Genomic DNA, 23,028 nt, shown 5'->3' with positions numbered 1-23,028 from the left:
TTTTCCTTCCCCTCCCCCATAGTCTTCTGTTAAGTTTCTCAGGATCCACATAAGAGTGAAAACATATGGTATCTGTCTTTCTCTGCATGACTTATTTCACTTAGCATAACACTCTCCAGTTCCATCCATGTTGCTACAAAAGGCCATATTTCATTCTTTCTCATTGCCACATAGTATTCCATTGTGTATATAAACCACAATTTATTTATCCATTCATCAGGTGATGGACATTTAGGCTCTTTCCACAATTTGGCTATTGTTAAAAGTGCTGCTATAAACATTGACAATAAATTTCATATTAAAAAAAGAGAACTAATTTTGCTTTTCTTCTACCCTCCGTAAAGGAAAAAAGTCTTCAAATGGGAAAATGTAAAATACAAGCCAACATAAAGAAAGTGAAGTCCAAGATAGATGAAGAAGTTGAAGATTTCTTTCTGGAATGCAAAAACAACTTTGTAGTACAACTTCCAAACTGGAGGAGATCACTGGCAGGTGCTGCAGAGATGGGGCAGCGCAAGGATGACCCGGACAGCAACAGGCGCACTTCGAACTTTATACTCATGATGTGTTTTGTGTTTGCCTGTCCACTGAGTCCTTAGTCCAAACATGATGTGAGACAGTGGCCTATCAAATTATAATATGAAAGGGGGTGGGGAGGGGAAGATAGAGATAGCGAGAGCCAGTACGAACTGGTTGGCTGTGATGATATTCATTCTAGTGGATTATGACACACGAGAATCAAGTACTCAGCCTATCTAAATGAAATATATCAGAGATAAATACAAAGGCAAAAAAAGGTTTTTTTTTTTAAAGGAAAAATACATGGTCTCCTAAATAAAAATGTTAAGTAATCTTTTTAAAGAAATTTTTTTAATGTTTATTTATTTTTGAGTGAGAGAGACAGAGCACGAGCAGGGGAGGGGTAGAGAGAGAGGGAGACACAGAATCCGAAGCAGGCTCCAGGCTCTGCTCTGAGCCTGAAATGGGGCTCAAACCTACTAATCGTGAGATCATGACCTGAGCCGAAGTCAGATGCCTAACCGACTGAGCCACCAGAGGCCCCAAAATACATCTTATCTTTAAAAAACACACATTGCTCCAGCTTACCCTGATTCTGTTCATCTCCTCTCTTTTTGGCGTTTCAAGTGAAAAAAATCCAGATAAGTCACCTTTTGGTGTATTCTTTTCACATTTACTGAATATCCTCTTTTCTCCAGGCACCGTGCCAGGTGTTGCAGACACAGAAATGATTAAAATAATACCTTCGCCTTTCAAAGATCTCACCATTTTGTAAAGGAGACATATTCTCTAAAAACACACTTTGAGAGTCTGTGATCAGGGCAGGAATAGGCGAGCACGCAAGGTGCTACGGGGCATCTGCCAAGATGGTGACAGTTGAGATGGTTTGATCAGGGAAGACTCCACTGAGGAAGGAAGTCGGGTTTGCTTTAGGTAGACGTTTTTCAGGAGGATTTAGAGAGAAGTGATTGATGGCCATCAGGCAAAGGGAACAGCAGATGTAAAGGCCAGGTCATAAAGGCCAGAGGACATGGGGAGGGGCAGCCCTGTGGTAGAGACACAGCAGCTGAGACAGAGGAACACGGAACAATCGATGAATACAGAGGACAAAGATATTTGCTGTGCTAATAAGGCTGAACTTACTGTTGGAAACACCTAGCAAAGAGATAGTGCTACAAGGCAGGAGTTACTTTCTTTTTCGATAAAACCTTAAAATTGATTAAAGATATCAATGTATTACGGCAGGCTTCCTTAAAAATACAATAATATGTGTAGTATTTAAAAATCATGCATGATGTGGAACGGAAGGAACTGAAGTCCCAGGAAGTCATGAGGGAAGAAGGAGACAGCTGCTGCGCTGGTCCTACCAGCCAAATCAACCCTGGCAATCTGTAAGATGACAGATGCCACAGCCAGATCATCCTCAAATCCAGGAGAAGGAAAAAGGAAAATGATCAAGGCTCAATTTTGCTAATTCAGAAAATCAGAGAACTGCCAGCATCTTCTCTGGAGAATGTTTCACTGATTACTAATACTACATACATTCTTTTCATGCTAATCTGTTTCATGTTGCAACCACACACACACGCGCGCGCGCGCGCAGGCACGCACGCACGTGCGCGTAGAGCAACCATTCCATAGGCAAGCACACGGCAAGGCTTTCAAGAAATGAATGTGGTCATTTACAAGGCCACACCACTAAATGGCTCAGTTTTATATGTCAAGCATAGCAAATTATGATGATCATCATTTCATTCTTAGTACCTAAAATTCTACCTCATATTTTATTAGCCCACTTTTTCCATTTCTCTAATAGATATTTGACTATGAGATACTTTATTTCACCACGTTCTGTTTTGTGATTAGGTCCTATAGGATGCTATGAGTTTAAGAAACCAAATGTTACCTTCATTGTTTGCTCTTTGCTTTCTTGAATGTAGCCTACTTCCTTTCCCAAATCATCCTCTCTTTTGTTTGTTTAAGGAAAGGCTACACATCTTATGATCCTTAAAAGATTGTGTTATGACATTTCACAGGTGCCTGACGTTTTCTTAACAGGATTATAATACAGACTCCATGTTAAAGCACAACACTTCAAATAAGCACAGAAATCATATACACAGTGGAACAAAAGAGCCTATCTGAGCAGCTTTATAACCTCGCACAGAATTCCCTCGCCACCACTTAAGATAGAATTGTTTTTATTTCAGCAGTGTTCTTTTAATTAAGTCCTAAACATCCAAAATATGGCAAATGTAAATATGTATTATAAATCCTTAATTAAGAGGATCGCTAAGCTTTCACGGAGCTTCCCGCCTTAGAGATGGATTCTTTTTGTTTAAAATCAGCCCAAATCGAGAGATAAAAGTGAATGATGTGAACAATGTTAAACTTTGTTTATAATGCCCTTCTCTTGGCACCAGTGTCACTTTACTGCACTGTCTTCGAGAGTTACATTCTGCTTCAATTTATCTACTGGCATTTAAGCCAAAATCTCTCCAGCCATTTTCTGCCTTCGTTGTCATGTTCAGAAAGACTAGCAACGTGGGACCAGCTAGAAGTTAAGTGTTCGAGTCTGTGAGTTCTCCATGTCATATCCTAGAAAATAAAGCACTGTGGGATCACAAAAGAGCAACATTGCCCCTCTGTTTGGGATGAGGTGAAGTTAAATCCAGAAAGACCTCTTGCTAATTTTTACTCCCACATACAGTTTTAAAACTATACCAGAGATTATTCTGGTATGGTAGCAACAAAGAATCCTATTCTATACTCCAACATTACTTAGTTAAAAATGTGCCACTCAGGGGCAATGTTTTCCATTTCTCCACCAATGTGAACCATTCCCCAATTCCCACCAAGAGTATCTTCCAAGATAAGCACGTGAGCACACATGCGTGCACACTCACATGCATGTGCGCGCGCACACACACACACACACGCACTGACAATTTCATCTCAGCAACTCATTTCCCTTACAGGCCATTTTCAATTTAGCTCCTTCTTTCTGTTTGGGTATCTGCTGATCAATATATTTTAAAAGACAAACACATAACAATATCTTTGAAAACTAAAGATGTCCTGAAGATCTAAGTACACACACACACACACACATACACACACACACACACACACACACACACACACACACACACACACACCTTAGGGCACAATTATTAGCCCAGAGAGAAATTTCACTTTCTCAAATTTTCCCAAAAATCTCTCTCTTGAGTCTGACAGAGCAAAGGTCATGTTGACAGGAAACTGTGGTGCTCTCAGGTGTGAGTCCTTCAGTTGAGACATCTATTCAATATCATCCAGGTTATCTACCAACTCTAAGGTTTGCAACCAATTCCAAAAAAGAGTTTATCAGTGCCCTTATTTAAAGGGCATTTAAAAAAATCTCCATATATAGGTTATAACTGCAGAGGAAATCAAGTAATAAAATTAAAAGTTACAGTTTGCTTTGAAACTATACGATAAATGCAATTTAGGAAGGCAGGTGAATTTATATATTTGCATGCTGTTTCTAAACTAATACCAACCTATGACCTCAGTTGTAAGTACCATAATTGCCAGTGGGGAAAAAATGGTCACAGAAACAAATATGCCTTTTATGATTTAGAAGCACATAATATCTTATTCTAGAGCACTGCCAAGTAATGAGAAGTACTTAATAAAAAAAGTAATTAGAGCTATAGCCAACTGATACGTATCATACCATTTTTTTCCTTTGTGATTTAAAAACCTTAGAGGTAAATTTCATCACTGCTCTATTAAATACTTATGGCATTAAAAACTTTTATAGTTACTAATTTTAAACTACTTAAAATGTCAAATGTTTTCAAGCTTCACTCACTTTCCCAATTATTACAATGGAATGACTCATTAACTGTAATATAAACAGACCCAATTTTACCTCCTGTTATGCTATGTCTCTGATTTTATTACCAGCGTACCACTTTTCCATGAACCATGACAAAAATCCATGGGGAGGGGAAAAAAACAAAACCAAAGCAAACACATACACTTCCTCTTCATATACCAATTTTCCTCAAGAGAACTGAAGGAATAATGAGAAGTTGAAATGCACTTTACATGTACATTCTTTACATTTCCATAACACTGTAGTTTCAGGTACCATGTACGTGAATACTTCAGCAAAAGACATTTGGACAAAAACTTTACCCTCCAGAAATCAATTAGGAAACAAAAATATCTTTACTTGTGCAGGAGCATATCAGATTTGGTCTGTACCAAATGGACTCTGGAGCAGTCAGCATTGGGGAAGGTTGAAATTCACAGTTTAAAAAACAAGGAAAGCTGGTTGGAGAAGTCAAATAAAAAAATACATATATGCATACACACATACATGTGTACCTAATTGAGGCATACAGGTGGATAGCTAGCCTTAGAGCCCATGGAAAAAATGTAAATGTTGCAACCTCAGACATCAGTTTCCCCCTAAAAAAGCAGTCAAGAAGATAATCCAATGGTCAATGATACTTCTGTTATTTAGAAATGCAATTTACTGTCATTTAGAGTTATGGTTAAACTACTATTTCTCAAGAAATTTTTAAGTCTGTTTTTAAGAAAAAACCCTCAAAGCCTTCAAATTACAACATACATCTCCAGACTAAATTATTTCATTTAAGTATATCTAGTTAAGTGAGGCTTTTCAATGAGTTCATTCTTTTAGAAGGACTTTCAGTGATAATCATAGGGTCTCCTAAAGCTCCCTAATTTTTGTCCTCACTTAGTTCAGGGCATTTGTTTCTCTTTCTTAGATCTTTTCTTTTAAGTGACCTTAGCATTTTATCCTACAATTCAAGACCTGTTTTTAAAGCTTGGTTTGTTAAAGAGTATTTCTAAAAGTCCATAATTGAAAGCGCCCTTCAAACAATTATCCACATATTCTCTGAGAATTCACTCCACCATCACCACCACCACCAACACAGCTCATTTCACCTCAAGAATGCAGCGAATTCTTGAAACATCTCCTATTCTATGCAAATATTCTGCCAGAGGTCTCTTCTTCCGTATCATACTCGTTGTCTTGAAAAACAGCACTAATTCTAGATAAACACTAAATAAGTAATGGAGGCCAAAATTTCTGAATCAATAAAAATTTTTAAAAAATAAGCTAGGCAAGAATTGAAATACCAGCCCACTGAAAAAAATTAGATCAAAGCCTGCATTAGTTAATATTTCACCAGAGATATTCACTACCAACCTAATTATACATATCTGGGATGTATATAACAATGTTGGATAAGCTTTCATAACTCCTCCTACTGTTTTCAGGGGCTGGGTCGGTCTGTGAACTTTTAATCACCAAGGAAGAAAGGTGGAGATTTTAAAAGGAGAATGGAGGACTTAGGTAAACTGACTAGCTGGCAACCCAAAGGTCGTGGAATTCATTAGCTGATAATATTAAGGCCCTAATATTGATTTATCTGAGGTAAAAGTAACTCAAATTCTAAATACGGGATCAAATGGAGAAAAATGGATAATTATGGAGCAAGACTGATACTCTACTATGAAAAAATTCACAGCCATGTAATGATAGTGTCACTGTCCCTCATCATCAGTTCACAGCAGTCATGCGCTCCACCGAAGTTCTTGCTGACACCCACAGTAAGTCACATTGGAGGGAGCTCTGTGAGACTGTCCTTGGTTGTCTTTGATTTGGAAACTGGTCTTTGGGTGGTAAGACAGGACTCTTCATTAAAGCTGAGCCATTAAAAACAAAATTACGAAAAATAAAGTATTTTAACATATGGCTACTTACTTTGGAAAAAAATGTCACAATGGAATTAGAGTGAAAAGAATTTGTAAAATGTTAGGCTCCATCAAATTTTTAACTGAAAAAAAAACATTAAACAGGGTAATGTAAATAAAATGAGGCCAATGAGCAGTTCTTGGAAACTAAAAGTAAATACAACTCCAAATGGACAAGACATTTACATAAAAATTAATTATGTTGGCATGAGTAGGTGAAAGGCACCTGCTTAATTATTATGAATTCTCAGTGGGGAGTGCTTAAATGAAAATCTATTTTTTAATTTATTCTAGCAAGTTTGCCAATTTCAAAATTTGTAGGAAGCTGCTACTGTAAAAGTCATAGGGACAAGAACACTCTTCCAGTAACATCATCTCCCTCATACAATCAGTGATTCCAAGTGCAAGTTTCTGATTAGTATGGAATGGGATAATTTACACTCATGAAAGTATAAAATAACAACGGAATGTTCATTTAAAATATCTAAGATGCTGAAGCTTTACAAAGAGTTGCAAGTAATTCGTACCTGTATGTTATTCAGAAATAACAGATTTCTGAATGAGAAAGTCTTGAAGAAGAAACACACGAGGAAGATACTAATCTGCAGGTCTCCTCTTTAATAGTTCCTGGTAATACTAGAATTACTTTCAGTACCATGATTCCACAAGTACATATTTCTGTGCTAAATAATTAAGACTGAATTTTATCATAGAACTATAATGTATATACGACCCATGTCTCACCATTATTTTGTATGTTACTTAAATTAAGTGTCAATGAACTTTATCTATAAAAGGCCAGATAGTAAAGAATATCATGTAGGTCTTTATAGAAAGAGAGGGACATCAATTTTAAGAACATTTTATTGATAAAATGCAAAATGTAACAATAATTGAGTACAAATTTTTGCCATACGGGTCTAGTAATGAGAGGAACGGATGACTGAAATTGGAATTTCATGTAACTTTTTTGGACCACAAAGAACTCTGCTTTTAATTTTTTCCAAACATTTAAAAATATAAAAACCACCCTTAGCTCACAGGCTCTACGAAACAAGGCAGCGGGCCGGGCCGTATTTGGCCACTGGGCCATATCTCACCAACCTCTGAGCTAAATATTATTACGTTATCTGACAATTGATATTATGCAATTCTATTAATTTGTTTTCACTGAAGAGGTAAATTAATTCCATCTTGATACCGAGATTGGGTCCCCTAAAGGAACTGTTTGTATCTGATACAAATTCTGCAATTGAGTTCAGGAGACAATGATGTTTATCACTTAGAGTAAGCACTATGTTTCATGTGGAAGTCCTACTTTTGATCCCATGTTAGCTGTGAGCTGCGTTATCCCCGGAGGTGGAGGCTGCCCTTATTAGAAATTACTGGGGATGCCTACAATCAGAAGTAGGGAGAATGTACCAAGCTGGTGAAAACAAACTAGTATCATTGCTAGAAAAGGAAGCCAAAGCGCATGCTAACTTCTATGTCCAAAGCTCAGCAATTTATGCATTGTGTCATGTAATTATATTTTATTAGTACTTCACTGTTACGGTCTAGTTATTTTTTTGCCATGGAAAGAAATTCTTGGGAGGAGGAGGAAAAAGAAGGAAGCTTTGAGAAAGAATCACAAGGTGGAGTTTGAACAATTTGGGAATCTGTCCAGTTGCATTCACACAGCATCCCAAAGCCCACAAAAGTGATCATCTGCTCAAGGAATTACCTTCACCTATTGCTGATTTCAACATATCCTTCCCAGGCTTCCCTTAGGGTAGGTATCAGATAAGCCTTTTTTTTCAATTAGATAAAAGAAAGAACTTAACTTCTAATTAAGTCATTCATAAGCTACTTGGTGAGCATTAAATATTTTCAAAGTAAGGCTGGGGAGGAGGTCAGAAAGCCTTCATCACATGATCTGCAAGAGTAAAAATAACAACAGGACTCTTACTTGCCTTAGTATATACACCCATTCCTTCTTTTGCGGTGAGTCAGCCTCTCCCCCCAAAACATCTTAGGGTTCAGCAAGAAACTATGAGTCCATAAGAACAATTATAAAAATAGAGGTCTTCCTTCTCAGTGCATGTCTCTTAGTAGCAAGTGAAGAAACCAACAGCCTGTGCAACGTATGAAAGAGCAAGCCCTTCCACCAGGATCCATCTCTAAACTTTCAAGAAAGGAACACCTCAATACAGTCACAAATCTGTCTTGACCAGAACAGAGAGGAAAGACCTGGGGCTGATTCAGTGCTTTTGAAGTGTCAAGTAGGGCGCTAGTAGGCAAAGAATGTGGTCCATTCAACCTATTTCATCTTTAGACAAGTGAGAGGAGTAAGCGGAGCCACCAAATATGTGTGAACACATGGGGCCGGTGGTTTTTTACAGATTTATACACATATATACACGTGCACATACACATAGACATACATACATGTATATTTGTGTGTGTCTGCACAGAACCCTTCTGATGTAAAGTCACCCTGTTGATTAACTAGACCATCTAACATTCAAATTAAAGGGCATCTAATCCCTGAGCTGTGCCTGGTTTACAGAGTGCTGTCCCATGAAAACTTACACATTGGCAGCCCAGGATAGTTTTGGGCTGACTCAGTGAATAACAGATTTGCTCCTGGTGAATCAGCTGTAAATAAAGGGAGAAGGTCTTTGTATTCACCTGGGAGACCGACCTTTAATTTTCTTTATTTATATTCAGTTCTCCCTGACTTTAATATTGGTATCCGAGATTGATTCATGTTTTAACACAAAGTCTTGTCCAGAAGAATTACTGGAGTTATTTTAACACTTTCAAAATGTTTATGCTGGTTGATGGTCACTTGTCCATACACTGAACCCCAACCTTGCTGGGAAACATATACACTTGTTCTTCTAAACAAGACAAAAGATACGAAGCTCCTATGTAGTGAGTAGACCTTGCTTCCTTACAAAAAAAAAAAACCCCAAAAACAAAAACAAAACCCCAAAAAACCCAAAAACAAACACACAAAAAAACCTAACTATTAAAGAATAAAATAAAAATTAGGCAAAGAATTTTTCTCTTATATATATTGCTGCAAATCATACCACCTAGGTGACATTAACAAGAAATTACTACATGCAATGTTAATTATATGAGGGCACTTACTGAATTTTTGACACTTTAAGGACTGTCAGCTCAATATATATGGTAAGCAAGAACTCCAACTTTAATATTTAAAGAATTCCTAATAATTTAAAATTCTATAGGTTCTTTAAGTTTTTCAAATACTTAGAAGAGCATTAAACCACTTCGTGAACAAACGAAAGCTGAGAAAATACAGAACCGGAGTTGGAATTTTAAGTGTCAGCCGGAGGCTCAGCCAAAGCTAAGCACCCCTGAATTTCCTGCTCTCCTCAAGTCTCAGCAGCTCCTCTGAGATGTATTCAGGAAACACACTAAAAGATGCATTACAAAAAGAAAGCTATTTCATGTCGATGTGCCTTTTACTGGATTTCAAGAAAACAAACATAAACAACCATCAATAAAACAAGTATCAATCGCACTCACACATTATAAACCCAAACGCAGGCAGTGTCTTGGAAAGACAGGACTGTGTCTAGGCCAGACTTCCAGCTCTGCTTTTCTGAAGGGAAGGATGCTTCAAGTGATGTGCTTCACATTGTAAGAGTGACCTCTAGTGCCTTCCTTTTTTGTTGAACTTCTGTAGTTGGACGATGAATTACTTCTGCCTTCTCTGCAAAACTTTGTGTGCAGGGGTCTGCGTGTCTGTCGTGTTACCGTTTGTCTACTACAACGCTTGTCAAGTGCTACCATGACAGCATTCGAAGACTGTGACTAGGTGAAAACATGCAAATTTCCTGGTCTCATGGAATTCTTATACAACCAAATTAAAACTGAATCTGAAACACAGGACAGCCATCTGAGGGATGTTCTCCTCTTGCAGAGTGATAGATACACCATACCATTAAATGAGCTAATACTGCATGGAAACCTGACATCACAGTAGCCACACAGTGTAAAGGGACATTTGGCCTGTGCCAGGTGGGCCATTTATTATGTTTTCCCCACATCAAAGTACTTCAGTGTCCTCAAGGGATGTGCCATAGCAAATGCCTGATTACTGGCTTGTTCGTATCCCCAAAACGTAACCCTGGTTATACAGCAGCAGCATAAATTCCTGAACAGGCCTCATAGCCCTTTCTGGAAAAGCAACTGAGCTTTTCTTTTTAAATCAGAGAAAGAGGTAAAAAGTTGAATTTGCAGAGCTTACTTATCATTCATGGAGGATATAGAAATTCTCCCATTTAGAGATTTAGGCCAAACATAACTTTTAAAACTTTTTCTATCTCCAATAAAAAGTGGATGAAGGGACTTCGGCCAGATTATTTCAGATGATACTTAAACAAGAAATAAAGTCTTAATAAATCTTCCCTGAATCAAATAACTTAGAATATTCAATCACAAATGTATAAAGTTAAAAATAATACTTTTAAGAATTAATACTTCTGACAAAGCACCTGAATGTTTTTCCTTTAAGCAAACTGTAGGAATCAAGCCCCCTCTTTCAAGAGTACTCAAATCTCATTCTATACGGAGTGAGGGCACAATTCTTAATACTGAGGTTCACCTCCACCAATTTTGCTCCTGAATTCTGCAGTGCATTTCAGTTATCAGCCTGGCATCATTTTAAAGATGCAGTCTGCCAATGCAAACTTCAGAAACCTAAGCTAATGCAGCATAATGTGAAGTCTGCCAGTTGTTTTCCTGTTAGACATAATTCCAATAAAATTCAGTAATCCTTAAAAAGGAAGAAATGAAGACATTCACAGGCGATTCCCTGGTTAAGATGCTAATTTAATGTTTTACTGGAACTTGAGCTTTATTCAATGAATATTCAAAGATGAGAGGATAAGAGTCTGCTCCTGGACAAAAAAAAGAAATGACACTTTGCATATTTTGACCAGGAAGAAAGACATGTGTAAAGCAAGTCACATTCGCAGGATTTTTAAGTGAGGCTTCATTTATAGCAATATGCTTTGCAGCAATTCCAGTTGCAAAAAATAATCATAAAAACAACAGAATTAAAGTTTCGCAGACAGCCCCCCCCCACCACCACCACTGCAAGTTTTAAATCATTTGCTGTATACTTACAGGAATTCCCAGCTATAACCCTGTTCCAATTTTGAGTAGATAACAGAAGTAGCGTCTTGAGGACAGCTCCGGCGACAGACCCCATGTTCACATTTACTGGGCTCCCCCAAAAGATCGTGAGTGGCTCTCCGCGCCGTCTGGGTCTTCAGCACCTCTGGGTCTCTCAGTGGCTCTCCCTCCTTTCTCTCTCTCACTCTCTTTCTCTCTCTCTGTCTCATACACACACACACACAGACAGACACACACGCTCCCCACACAGGCACATACACGCTCCCCCCACACAGCCCTGGCTCCTCACTGAAAAGCACCCAGCATCTTTCCGAACAAGCATCCACACCGACCAGGCCACGCCCACTCCTCGCCGCGGCGGTCCCGACCGTGGCCGCGGTCCCTCCTCCAAATTCACAGCGGCGCTCAGAACCCACCGCGCGCCGAGCCGCTGATGGAAGCTGCACCTGCAGACGAGGCCTGCTGCTCCGAGGCCTCCTCGGGGCTCCCTCCCCGCCCCGCTCTTCTCCAACAGTCCTTAACCCTTTCTCCCCTCTGGAAGTGTGGGTGGGGGAAGGGGCGAGACGGCGAAGCCTCCCGATTTTCTGGAGGTCTTGCCTTTAGCGGAGCCAGTCAACACACCGAGCACATTCGTAAATATCCGGGAGGGCATCCAGGTAAAACTGCATTATGTTTCAAAACAAAAGCATAAAAGAAGACAGAAATAACTAAGCAGTATTGGTAAATTGTAGCTAAAACCGTGCTCGGGGAAAATACTTGCTGCTGTTTTTCTCTGTTTATATAAAACTATCCTCCTCAGCTACGGTGCCAGGATTTTATTATGGAAATTCCTCACAAGGAAACAGACATTCCTGTTTGGCAGATATTTAGAATCATCTGGTAATAGTCTGCGAGAAATTAACATTTCTTATTTTAGTGCATCAGGAGGACAAATCCACAAACTGAGCGCTTTGGATGGATTTATTTTGATGAACGCATCGTGCTGTGAATAGACAGCTGCATCCTACAAATTCTTTAATAACAATTCCCCAAAGGCCTGAAGTGAAAAATGCTGGGATACTAAAGAAGGGAACCCCCCCCTACACACACGCACATGCACACACACACGCACATGCACGCGCGCACACACACACACACACACACACACACACACACCAAGCCTAAACAATGTAAAGATGTAATTCAAATGCTCTAAAGGAGGAAGGAATAAACTTGAATTCAGAAGACCATCAGCCACAGAAAAATTACTCTTCTAATGGCTGATCCATGAATACTGCCATTTCTTGAGTAGAATATTAAAATATTTAAATAGTGGAGTTAATATCACACAATGATAAGTACATCACACGGTGTCAGAGAGGATAAATAATCTCTTTAAAAGAAATGTGAAGATATTTAACTGATAATGTGCTCGATTTTATAAGAATAGGAATCCAAGAGTTGCCAAGCATCTCTGGGTGATTACACATTAGAAAAAATAAGCCTATAGCAGCAGCACCCTTGCTATGGAATGAGTGAAAGAAGGCGAAAAATGACCGAAGCATCCTCCTGTCTAGCTGTAAGAGTTAAACAAACAAGTTTAGCTCTTGCCTACAAACAAAGCAGAACAGATATTTTTACTTTTCCTAATTTACAGATGAGAAAACAAGAACAGAGAATTTAAATAATTTGAACAGGTCATAGAGTTACTTAAGTAAAGCACTGAACACTGCACTTTGTTTTTCTGACTCCAATTTTAATGCTCTCAGCCTGGGACTTATTGCTTCTCACATCACAGCACACCTCCTCCTTGACCAGTCAGTGGGGGCTAAAACCCGAAGCCTTAGGAAAAAACAGCAGGGAAAAGAAAGGTCATTGCTTGAGTGTTTACTTGTATTCCTAGGCCTACATCCCTGATTTTGTTATTTTCCAATATAATATATTAAGCAAAAGCAGATATAAATTGACAATTTCTGTTAGGTAATTACTGAAGGGGATTAAATTTTATTGAACACATACTATATGCCATTTGTTACCTAATTAAATAATTATAGCAATCATTGAGGGAAATATCATTATGTCTAGATAACAAAGAGACTAAACCTCAGGGAAACTGCAAGTAGTATGTCCACAGTTGTCACAGTGCATAGGAGAGAAGGCTGGGGGTGGCATTCTGCTCTGCAAAGCTCTAAAATCATTACTTTCAGTGACCCCACACTGAGGAACAGGTTCTTGGGCTCTCCAGAAGAGAGACGGTGTCTTCCTATTAAAACTTTATATTTAGTTGTTCCCATAAAACAAATTAGAGAATACATTTTAAAAGGATCAGTACACATAAATGAAAAACACTTGAGCCCTTTATGCCAATAATTTCTTTCAGACAAAGTATAAATTATCATAGCAGCCATTATGATGGATTTTTCCGTATCAGTGGGCTATGGCTATAGAATGAGGTGGAGGCTGGCACTGGAGAGAAGCTCAGAGCATTTCAAGCCTCCGCAACACCTGTCCCCGTATGATGACCACACAGGGGAGACATGGCCTGGATAATGTGAAGCAAGGGAGAGAAGGTAGACTTTGCAAAGAGAGGGGCCTAGCCATGAATTCAGCTTTCATTATGGTTCTAATTAAGTAACTCCATTACTTTGGTCTTTGATTTTTTTTTTTAAACAATACAAGGGAATAATGACTAAACAGCCATTGTGATAGAATTTGTGACAACCTCCTACTAAGTACCTAGCACTAACTGAGTCATCATTTACATACCGGCCTTACATATCTGCATTCTGACCATACACAGGAGTGGTTTGAGCAGGCAATGCTGGAGTCTGGCAGCCCAGGTTCAATGTCGGCCCCAGCTATACCACCCACCAGCACATGCTCTTGGGCAAGCTATGTATCACCTCTGCTTCTGTTTCCTCATCTGCGCACCAAGGATAAGTAAAGTATCAACCTCATGGCCAAGACAACGCCATAAAGTGAAAGCCCCTAGGAGTTACACAACCATCATTGTTCTTGTCCTCACTTGGCACAGATGAGAAATTCAATGAGCACAGGAATTCGACTTCCCAAAGGGACATGACCCATTAGTAGCAGGCAAGGGTTGGTCACCAACACCCACTCACCTGTGTTTCTTTTCTACATCCCCACCACATGGTGCTTAGTGTCAGGGGAGAAAAAGAAAAAAGAGTCTGAATGGGGAAAATCAGGAAAGCAGAGAGCCCTAATTTTGCACATTACTGTACTGCTGATTCAGATGCCACGAATCACTTCTCCCCGTGGATGCATTTGTGGTTCTATTTTTCACCGATTAAGATAAACACAACTGCTGGTGCTTAGGGTTTGCCATATGCATATTATGGGCCAGGCCCTGCCTGAGAAAGCATTATAAATCAAATCAAAGTGTTAGAATTTGTAAAATAAAGCTTTCAATTTCCTGTTGGTACAACTTGCCAGAGAACTGTATGTCCCACCACAGTGTACCAGGAGGCTCCTAGACTGTCAATTAGATTGGAAAAAGACCTTCAGGCCATAGTGGAACAAAGTCACATCAAAAGACCAGAAAGAGATCAAGATGCTCTCCTTTGTTTACTTTATTCAAGTAACAACTGTTTTACCTGGGGCCTGAATCTCCTAACTGGTTTCTGGAATTTCAAGGTGGGCTTCTTATTCTTTAATTTTGCTGATGTCACTATTCAAAATAGATTTTTTTTTAACTAAAATATACTTCAGGGACAATACTGTGGTTTATAACAAATATATATATTTGGTCATCCAAATGACCAAAATAGATTTCTTATTATATTTGGTTTTCTTCTGCTGTTCCTGGCTCACAGCTCCCCAAACCCTTGGAATTTCCTCTGACAAAGGGTGATAAAGGTGTCTTTGTTATGTTAATAAGGTGACCTTTGGAAAACCCTTAGATAACCTGAGGGCTGGGACTGGTTGCCTCAGCCTTGGAACTTTCAGTCCCTCCTTGCCTCCCCATTTCTGAGGTGGACAGGGAGGCTAGAGACGGAGTTCTATTGCCAGCAGCCAATGATGCAATTAATCATACCCATGTAATTGGGTTCAGAGAGCTTCCAGGTTGGTGAACATGTTGAGATTCAAGGACAATGGTATGACTGGAGAGGGCATGGAAGCTTCTCACCCTTTCCCCCATACCTTACTCTATGACCTCTTAAGTCTGGTGTTCTGGAGTAATATCTTTTTATAATAAACCCACAATCTAATAAGTAAAATATTTCTCTGAGTTATGGGGCGCCTGGGTGGCTCAGTCGGTTAAGTGTCCGACTTCGGCTCAGGTCATGATCTCACAGTTCATGAGTTCGAGCCCTATGTCGGGCTCTGTGCTGACAGCTCAGAGCCTGGAGCCTGCTTCAGATTCTGTGTCTCTCTCTACCCTTACTTTGCTCACGCTTTCTTTCTCTCTCTCAAAAATAAACAAACATTAAAAAAATTTTAAAAAAATTTATCTGAGTTGTGTGAACCACTCTAGCAAAATAATCAAACCCAAGGAGGGGGGAGGGGGTTGCGGGGACCTCTGATTTACATATAGCCGGTTGGTCAGAAGTACAGGAAAAGTAGGGGAGGGAGGGCAGTCTTGTAACTGAGCCCTTAACCTGATAATCTGATGTGATCTCCAGGTTGATGGTGTCAGAACTGAGTTGCATTTTTGGACACCCTGCTGGTGTCCTGAGAATTGCCTGCTGGTGTGGGGAACCGAGGAATCACCACCCCCCACTCACTGAAATTCATCTCAGATCAGCTATTTATGAGACAGTAAAATTTTTGCCAAAAGGACCTTCCCAAAAATATTTATATTGAATATAAACAATGTTTTCTATGCTATAACCAGTAAATATACAAAAATATTCACCGTTGTCATTGTTGGGACTGAACCTTTATTGAGTTAATATTTTATTAATGGTATTTACTTTTATTTTGTATTGCATTTTCAGTAAAGGGATTTAACATTCTGAAACATAAACACACTTTTCCTAAGCGACTTTTTATTGCCCTAAGTGCTACTGTTTTATTTTCTCTTTTAATCAGTATGTTATAAATCGTGTAAGTGATGACTTTGATAATAAGACACATATTGAGTTTTGCAACTTTGCAAACAGGGAAAGCTCTAGCAGAGCACTCTTTCTATTAACATCTCACCTGACACAACCCTTCCATAATAAAGGTTTAATTGGCAAATACAGATAAAAATTATAGGCAACACTGGCTGTTCTCTTCAGAAAAAATAGTAATAAGGAAAAACATGCACATTTTTTATGTGGTACTGCAACTTCCCTATTTTTTTTCCTTAATATTATTAAAGAAAATGTGTAACTCTTGCCTACCTGAATTATATAATGACATACATTATTTATATATTACATATCGTGTGTGTATAAATATGTATAATATGCATACATTTATCATCATAGCATCTGTTACATGCACATATATATTATAGTTTGCATGATTCAACAATATTTGATTACATATAATTTAGTTTTTAATAGAAAGTATTTAAGATTTTTAGATAGTCTGATTAAAATATTATGTATTATACAGTGAGTGTTGGTTCTTTCATGACTTGAAATGTTCCCTTTTTAAAATAAATATTTTAAGATATTTTAAATAGTTAATAGTTATGAAATATTTTAATAAATTTTAATATAAAAATAGTTTTAGACTTACAGGAAAATTACAAAGATAGTACAGAAAGTACCCATTTGCCCTCCATACCCAGTTTCCCCTATTTTTAGCATCTTACATTAGTTTGGTTCATTCATTATAATTAATGAACCAATATTGGCATATTATTGTTAACTAAAAACCCCTATCTTATTAAGATATTTTTCATTTTTACCTAATGTTCTTTCTTTGTTCTTGGGTCCCTTCCAGAATACCACACTATATTTAATATCTATGCCTCCTTAGGATCGTTTTGGCTGTAACAGGTACTCAGACTTACCTTATTATTTTTTTAACAGTTTTGAAAATATTGGTTAGCTATTTTTTATAACGGCCCTCTAATGGGTTTGTCTGTTGTTTTTTTCATGATTAAACTAGAAATGAAGTTTCTGAGGGGAGGACTACAGAGGTAAAGTGCCATTCTGATCAGATCATACAAGAGTATGTACCATTAACGTGACTTATCATTGATGATGTTGACCTTGATCACTCGGAGGAGAAAGTGTCAGATTTCTGTCACATTACTCTTTTTTTTCATCCTTTTCTTCTTTCCTCTTTGGAAGGAAGGCATTATGTGCAACACACACTTAGGGGTGGGGAATTATACTCCACCGACTTGAGAGCAGAATATCTCTATAAACCGTTTGGAATTGTTCTTCATGAAAGATTCATCTATTCTCCCAATTTATTTATTTAATCAATCATATGGCTTATGGATACTTATGTTATATATTGGTCTCTAATCTAATACTACTCTACTTTGTTGCTCAAATTGTTCCATCTTTGGATGAAAAAGCTTCTATAAGTAGCCTTTTTGACTGGATCATGTGGGATTTTTTTTTAACATACGTCTATCGTTTGTGTGTGTGTGCGTGTGTGTGTGAGTGCACACATTTCAGCACTTCCTTAGTTTCTGGCATCATTTTCTCTAAGGACTCTCTAAGCTCATTTTCTGTATTTCTTGCCACTGTCCTAGAATCAGCTATTTCTTTAAAGAGCGTTGGTTCCTTTTACTAAAGGTTATTAGAAACCAAGCTCTGGGTCCTGAGTGTGCTTGTTGCTACTGGTATCCTTACTTCTAGGTCCTCTCTGCTGAAAGAGCAAGAAAATAAATGTATATACTAACCTGCGTATATCCAGATATCTATAAATATCTCCGTGTCATTATTTATTTGTATCTATATTAAGCTAAATATGATTTCACAGTGATGTCTCCAATTTCAGTCTATTATCATGTGGATTATTCCAGCATCCTTCTCTTTCCTATCTGTAAACTACCATTCCAACAATGAGAAATCTGACTCCCATCCATCCTCATTTACTTAACTGTTCAATTTCAATTGGCTTTGGAGTATTAGCACAATATTTAACCTCTACTCCCATGTAAAACACCTTTATCAACTAAACTATAGTGATTAGGTACTATTCCTTTAGTCTTGCAGACTCTACTCACTTCCAAACTTACTTAGTTCAGAATCTTTTTTACTCCTCCCCTTAAATGGGGTTTTTCATACATTTCTAATACAGATAATCGTTTTGTCACATTTTGCATTTCATCCAGGTAATCCTACACTCTTTACATATTTTTTTTAATGTGCACACAGTAAGGTTCTCTTCTGACAAATGCATAGGGTCATGCATCCATAATCATAAATAAGACAATACAAAATGGTTTCTTGCCCTTAACAAAGGTCTCCTATGCTTCATCTACTTAACCCTCTCCTACTCTTCCTCCAATTCCATAAGTACCAATAGTTTTGCCTTTCCAAGAATGCCATATAACTGGAATCATACATTACATAGCCTTTTCAGTCTGGCTTCTTTCACTTAGCAATACACATTTAAGATTCAACCCATGATTTTCATGGCTTATTAGCTCCTTTCTTTCTATTGCTGAGTAAGGTTCCATTGTATGCATATGCCACTTTTGTTAATCCTTTTACTGTTGAAGCACTTCTTGGTTGCTTCCAGTTTGAGGCAATTATTAATAAAGCTACTATCAACATTAACATGCAGTATCTTGTGTGGACAAAAGTTTTCAGCTCATTCGGATACATTTCTAAGAGTGTGATTGCTGGATCCTATGGTAAGATGATGCTTAACCTTTGAGCAAATTGCCAGTCATTCAAAGTGACTGTGCCATTTTGCATTCCTACTAGTGAGAATGAGAATTCCTGTTGCTCCACCTCCTTGCCAGCAATTTTATTATGTTTTCTGGATTTTAGGCATTCTAATAAGAGTGTAGTTGTATTGTATTGTTGTGCTTATTTGCAATTCTCTAATGACAAAAGATCTTGAACATCTTTACGTATGCTTACTTGCCATCTGTATATCTTCTTTGGGGAGACACCTGTTCAGGTCTTTTGCCATTTTCTAATTGGATTTTTTTCTTAGTGTTGAGTGTAAGAGCTTTGTATATTTTAAATATAATTCATTAATCAAATACATGTTTTACAAATATCTTCTCCCCATCTGTGGATCTTTCATGGATCTTGTTTTTGATATGGTATCTATAGGCTTTTCACCAAACTCAAGATCTACATTTTCTCCAAAATTTTCCCCTAGTTTTATATTTTTGCTTCTGACATGTAGATTTATAATCCCTATTGAGCCCATTTCTGTGGAAGTTGAAATGTTTGAAGACTACCTTGTTTCCACTGAATTGCCTTTGCTCCTTTTCAAAGTTAGTTGAATATATTTGTGTGGGCCTATTTCTGTGCTCTTTTATTCCATTACTCTGTGTATTCTTCCACCAATAGCATGCTGTCTCAATTACCATGGCTTTAACGTAAAGTTAAAGTTGGACAGTGTCAGTTTCTGACTTTGTTCTTATTTAGTATTGTGTTGGCTTTTCTAGGTCTTTTGTCTTTCTGTATAAACTTTAGAATCAGTTTGCCAATATTGCCAAGAGAGCCTCTCTGGAATTTATTTGGGATGTGTTACATCTGTAAAGCAACTTGGATAAACATGACCCCTGAATATTGAGTCTTCCAGTCCATGAATATGAGCACCATGGATCTACATTTTATCATCTTCATCAACTTGGACAACTTTGGTCATTATTTCTTCTAATTTGTTTGCCCCTCTTTCTTCAGGGACTCCAATTACATGTATATTGGGCCAGTAGGAATAGTCTTGCATCTCACAGATGCTCTTTTCATTTTCAATTTTTCTCTGTGTATTTTATTTTGAATACCTTACATTTCTACATCTCTAGGTTCACTAGTCTCTTGTTCAGCCATATTTAACATGCTGTTTTATTTTGAGTATTTTTTATGTTAGGCACTAAAACTTTTTGCTCAAGAACTTCAATCTTCATCCTTTGTATTTCTTCCATGACACTACTTGACCTTTTGAACATATGGAATACAATTATATTAAGTATTTTAATGTCCTTAGCTGCTCATTCTAACATTTGTTAATTATAATAATATTAGATTATTATTGACCACTTTCCTCATTATGGGTTGTGTTCTATGCTTCTTCACATACCTGTTAATCATTGATTGGATGCCAGATATTGTGTGAAATTAATTTTACTTTTTTAGTTACTGGATATTTTTGTATTCCTATAAAATTTCTTATTTATTCTGGGATGCAGCTAAGTTACTTAGAAATAACTTGATCCATACAGGTCTTGCTTTCATGATTTTTAGGTGAATCTGGAGTAGTCCTTAGCCTAGCACTGATTATTCTCCACTACTGAGGCAAGACTTTCCTGAGTGGTCTATCCAGTGCCCTGTGAATTGTAAGTTTTCTTTGTCTTGCTGGTAGGCATAGACATTTTCCCACACTCCATGAAAATGCCAAAACTTCTTCCCTCCAATATTTTTGAATGTTTATTCTTGGTCTCTGATAATTTCTTCATACATATGTGCTAATTGACATTCTGCTGAATACTCCAAAAGAATCCTCCACAGATGTCCGAGGCTCCCCCTGTGCAACATTTTTCGCCTTGGTACTCTCCCCTGTGCATTCTAACTGCTTTGGTCTCAAACCCCAGCTCTACCTGCTCGACTCAGAGAATCCACCAGACTCTGTCTGGGCCTCTCCACTCTGTAACCACTGCCTGGAAATATTCTACAGGCAACAAGCTGAGGCCACTGTAGAGTTCACTTTGTTTGTCTCTCAGCTTTCGGAGATCACTGTCCTGTGTCTCCTGGTATCTAGTGTCTTAAGACCAATTATTTTATGTATTTTGTCCCTTTACTTTGGTTGTTTCAATTAAGAAGATAAACCTGATGCCTATTCCTCCACAATGGGTGGCGGGATAAATGATGGTATTACATAATTCTGTTACCCCTAAGACAAGCATGCTATTTTATGAAGAATTCTTTCTAAATGGTGTCCCTGACCAAAAGTCAGTTCACTATCCATGAGGAATTAAGAGATCAGAGAAGGAGAAACAGTGTTTTTTAAAAAAGCTCTTTTGTAAACAGTTTGCTTGAACGTGTCTTTAAGTACTGTGTGGATGATCTCACGTCTAATTGAATAAGTCATTATGCCAATATTCACTAACACGCAGCTTTCCTATTTGATAATTCATGATTTAGATGTCTTCTTTGATATAGAAAGCTTAGGATGACCCTTAACCAGGGTTAACTGTACACATGATAACAATAGGCACACAAAACTAGGGTGAGACTTCAGGAGCTAGAAAATAAATCCTTGATTCCATCAAACTGTTTTAAATATAGTCAGCATACAACAAAATACTCAATTTCTTAAACACATAGAACATTTTGCTTAAAATTCAAGTACTCTAAAAAAAAGTATTGGTTTTGATCACCCTCATCTGAACTTCAGCACTTTTCGTAGAAACTGACCATGATTTAGGAACGGTCAAAGATCACCAGACTCCAGTGGGTTGGACAAAAAAGTAAAACAGAATAAAGGATAGAGAGCAATGGGGAATGGGGAGGATGAAGAAAAGGATAAGCAGTTGTCCAAGATCTGCCTCCTGTACAGTTTTGTCTTGGTGAAACCTTGTGACTACAGCATTCGGTTTTACTTCTCTGAAGGAAAAAAAGCTTATCCCCGTAGGAATGCATAACGCTAGAAAATGTCATGCTTAGATTTGTGATATCTTTATAGTGAACTGATTTAAGCATAAGGGAACACAGTTGCTGCAGAAAACAAAGAATTTGGTAGATAAGGACTTTGAAAATTTTCTTATATCTACTAGCATTTATGTTTCAGAACTCTAGACTGCCTCATGGAACGTTTCCATTTCTCAGAATAATGAAGTGGAAACAATTTTGGCCTCAGGCAGGTCCAGGAAAATCAAATCCACCCACTACCTAGATCTTCAGATCCACAACACACAGCAAGCTTCATGCCTGGCAGCTGATGTGCCTTAAAGTGCCTTTAGGGAGCAATTCTCCAACTTGCAGGTAGAAAACTACTGTAATGGAAGACGGAGGGTACCTGGGGTTAATCTCCTACAAGTAAAACTGGTCCTTACTTTTGCAAACATGGTAATGGTGCCATCTTTACAGTGATGAGAAAAAGGAAGAGCACTGTTGCAAGATTCACACACAATCTTAAAGAGACTAGCTCCCGTTCTTTGTGTTGCCTGAACAGGATGAGAAGGTCAGCCCTAGGAGGTGGAGGGATGTGTGAAGTCATTTCAGTTTGACCTGCTAACCAACACGGTAGCTACTAGCCATATTAACATTAGGATCAGTTGCTCACTCACGGTAGCCACATGTTGGACAATGCAGATAGAGAACATTTCCGTCCGAGCAGAAAGCCATACTGGACAGTGCTGCTCTCGATGTCTGCAAAGGCTGGGTAACATTTTTACAATATGTCAATATTTCAGTAGCTAATTTTCCCATTAAAAGCATTTAAAGGCAATTTTCCTTCCAATCCTATTGAAACTACGTGCATTAAAATTTCAGATTG

At 38.0% G+C, this 23,028-nt stretch overlaps 1 protein-coding gene across 6 annotated transcripts in view; it reads right to left on the bottom strand.

Annotated features, from left to right (window-relative positions):
- CNTNAP4 (contactin associated protein family member 4) overlaps positions 1–11,527 on the bottom strand; it is a 252,839-nt gene extending 241,312 nt beyond the window's left edge. For all 6 annotated transcript variants that reach the window (XM_047079258.1, XM_047079260.1, XM_047079263.1 and 3 more), the window contains exon 1: positions 11,443–11,527. In XM_047079258.1, coding sequence (XP_046935214.1) covers positions 11,443–11,527 — 85 coding nt within the window. The remainder of the gene's footprint in view (positions 1–11,442) is intronic.
- Positions 11,528–23,028: the final 11,501 nt, after the last annotated feature.

Source organism: Lynx rufus, unplaced genomic scaffold, assembly GCF_022079265.1.
Source record: "Lynx rufus isolate CCGP_SWC_20201006 ecotype Redwood Valley unplaced genomic scaffold, mLynRuf1.p SCAF_16, whole genome shotgun sequence".
Taxonomy (NCBI): domain Eukaryota; kingdom Metazoa; phylum Chordata; class Mammalia; order Carnivora; family Felidae; genus Lynx; species Lynx rufus.
Note: the sequence above shows the minus strand (reverse complement) of the source record. Positions and strands in the feature narration are given on the sequence as shown.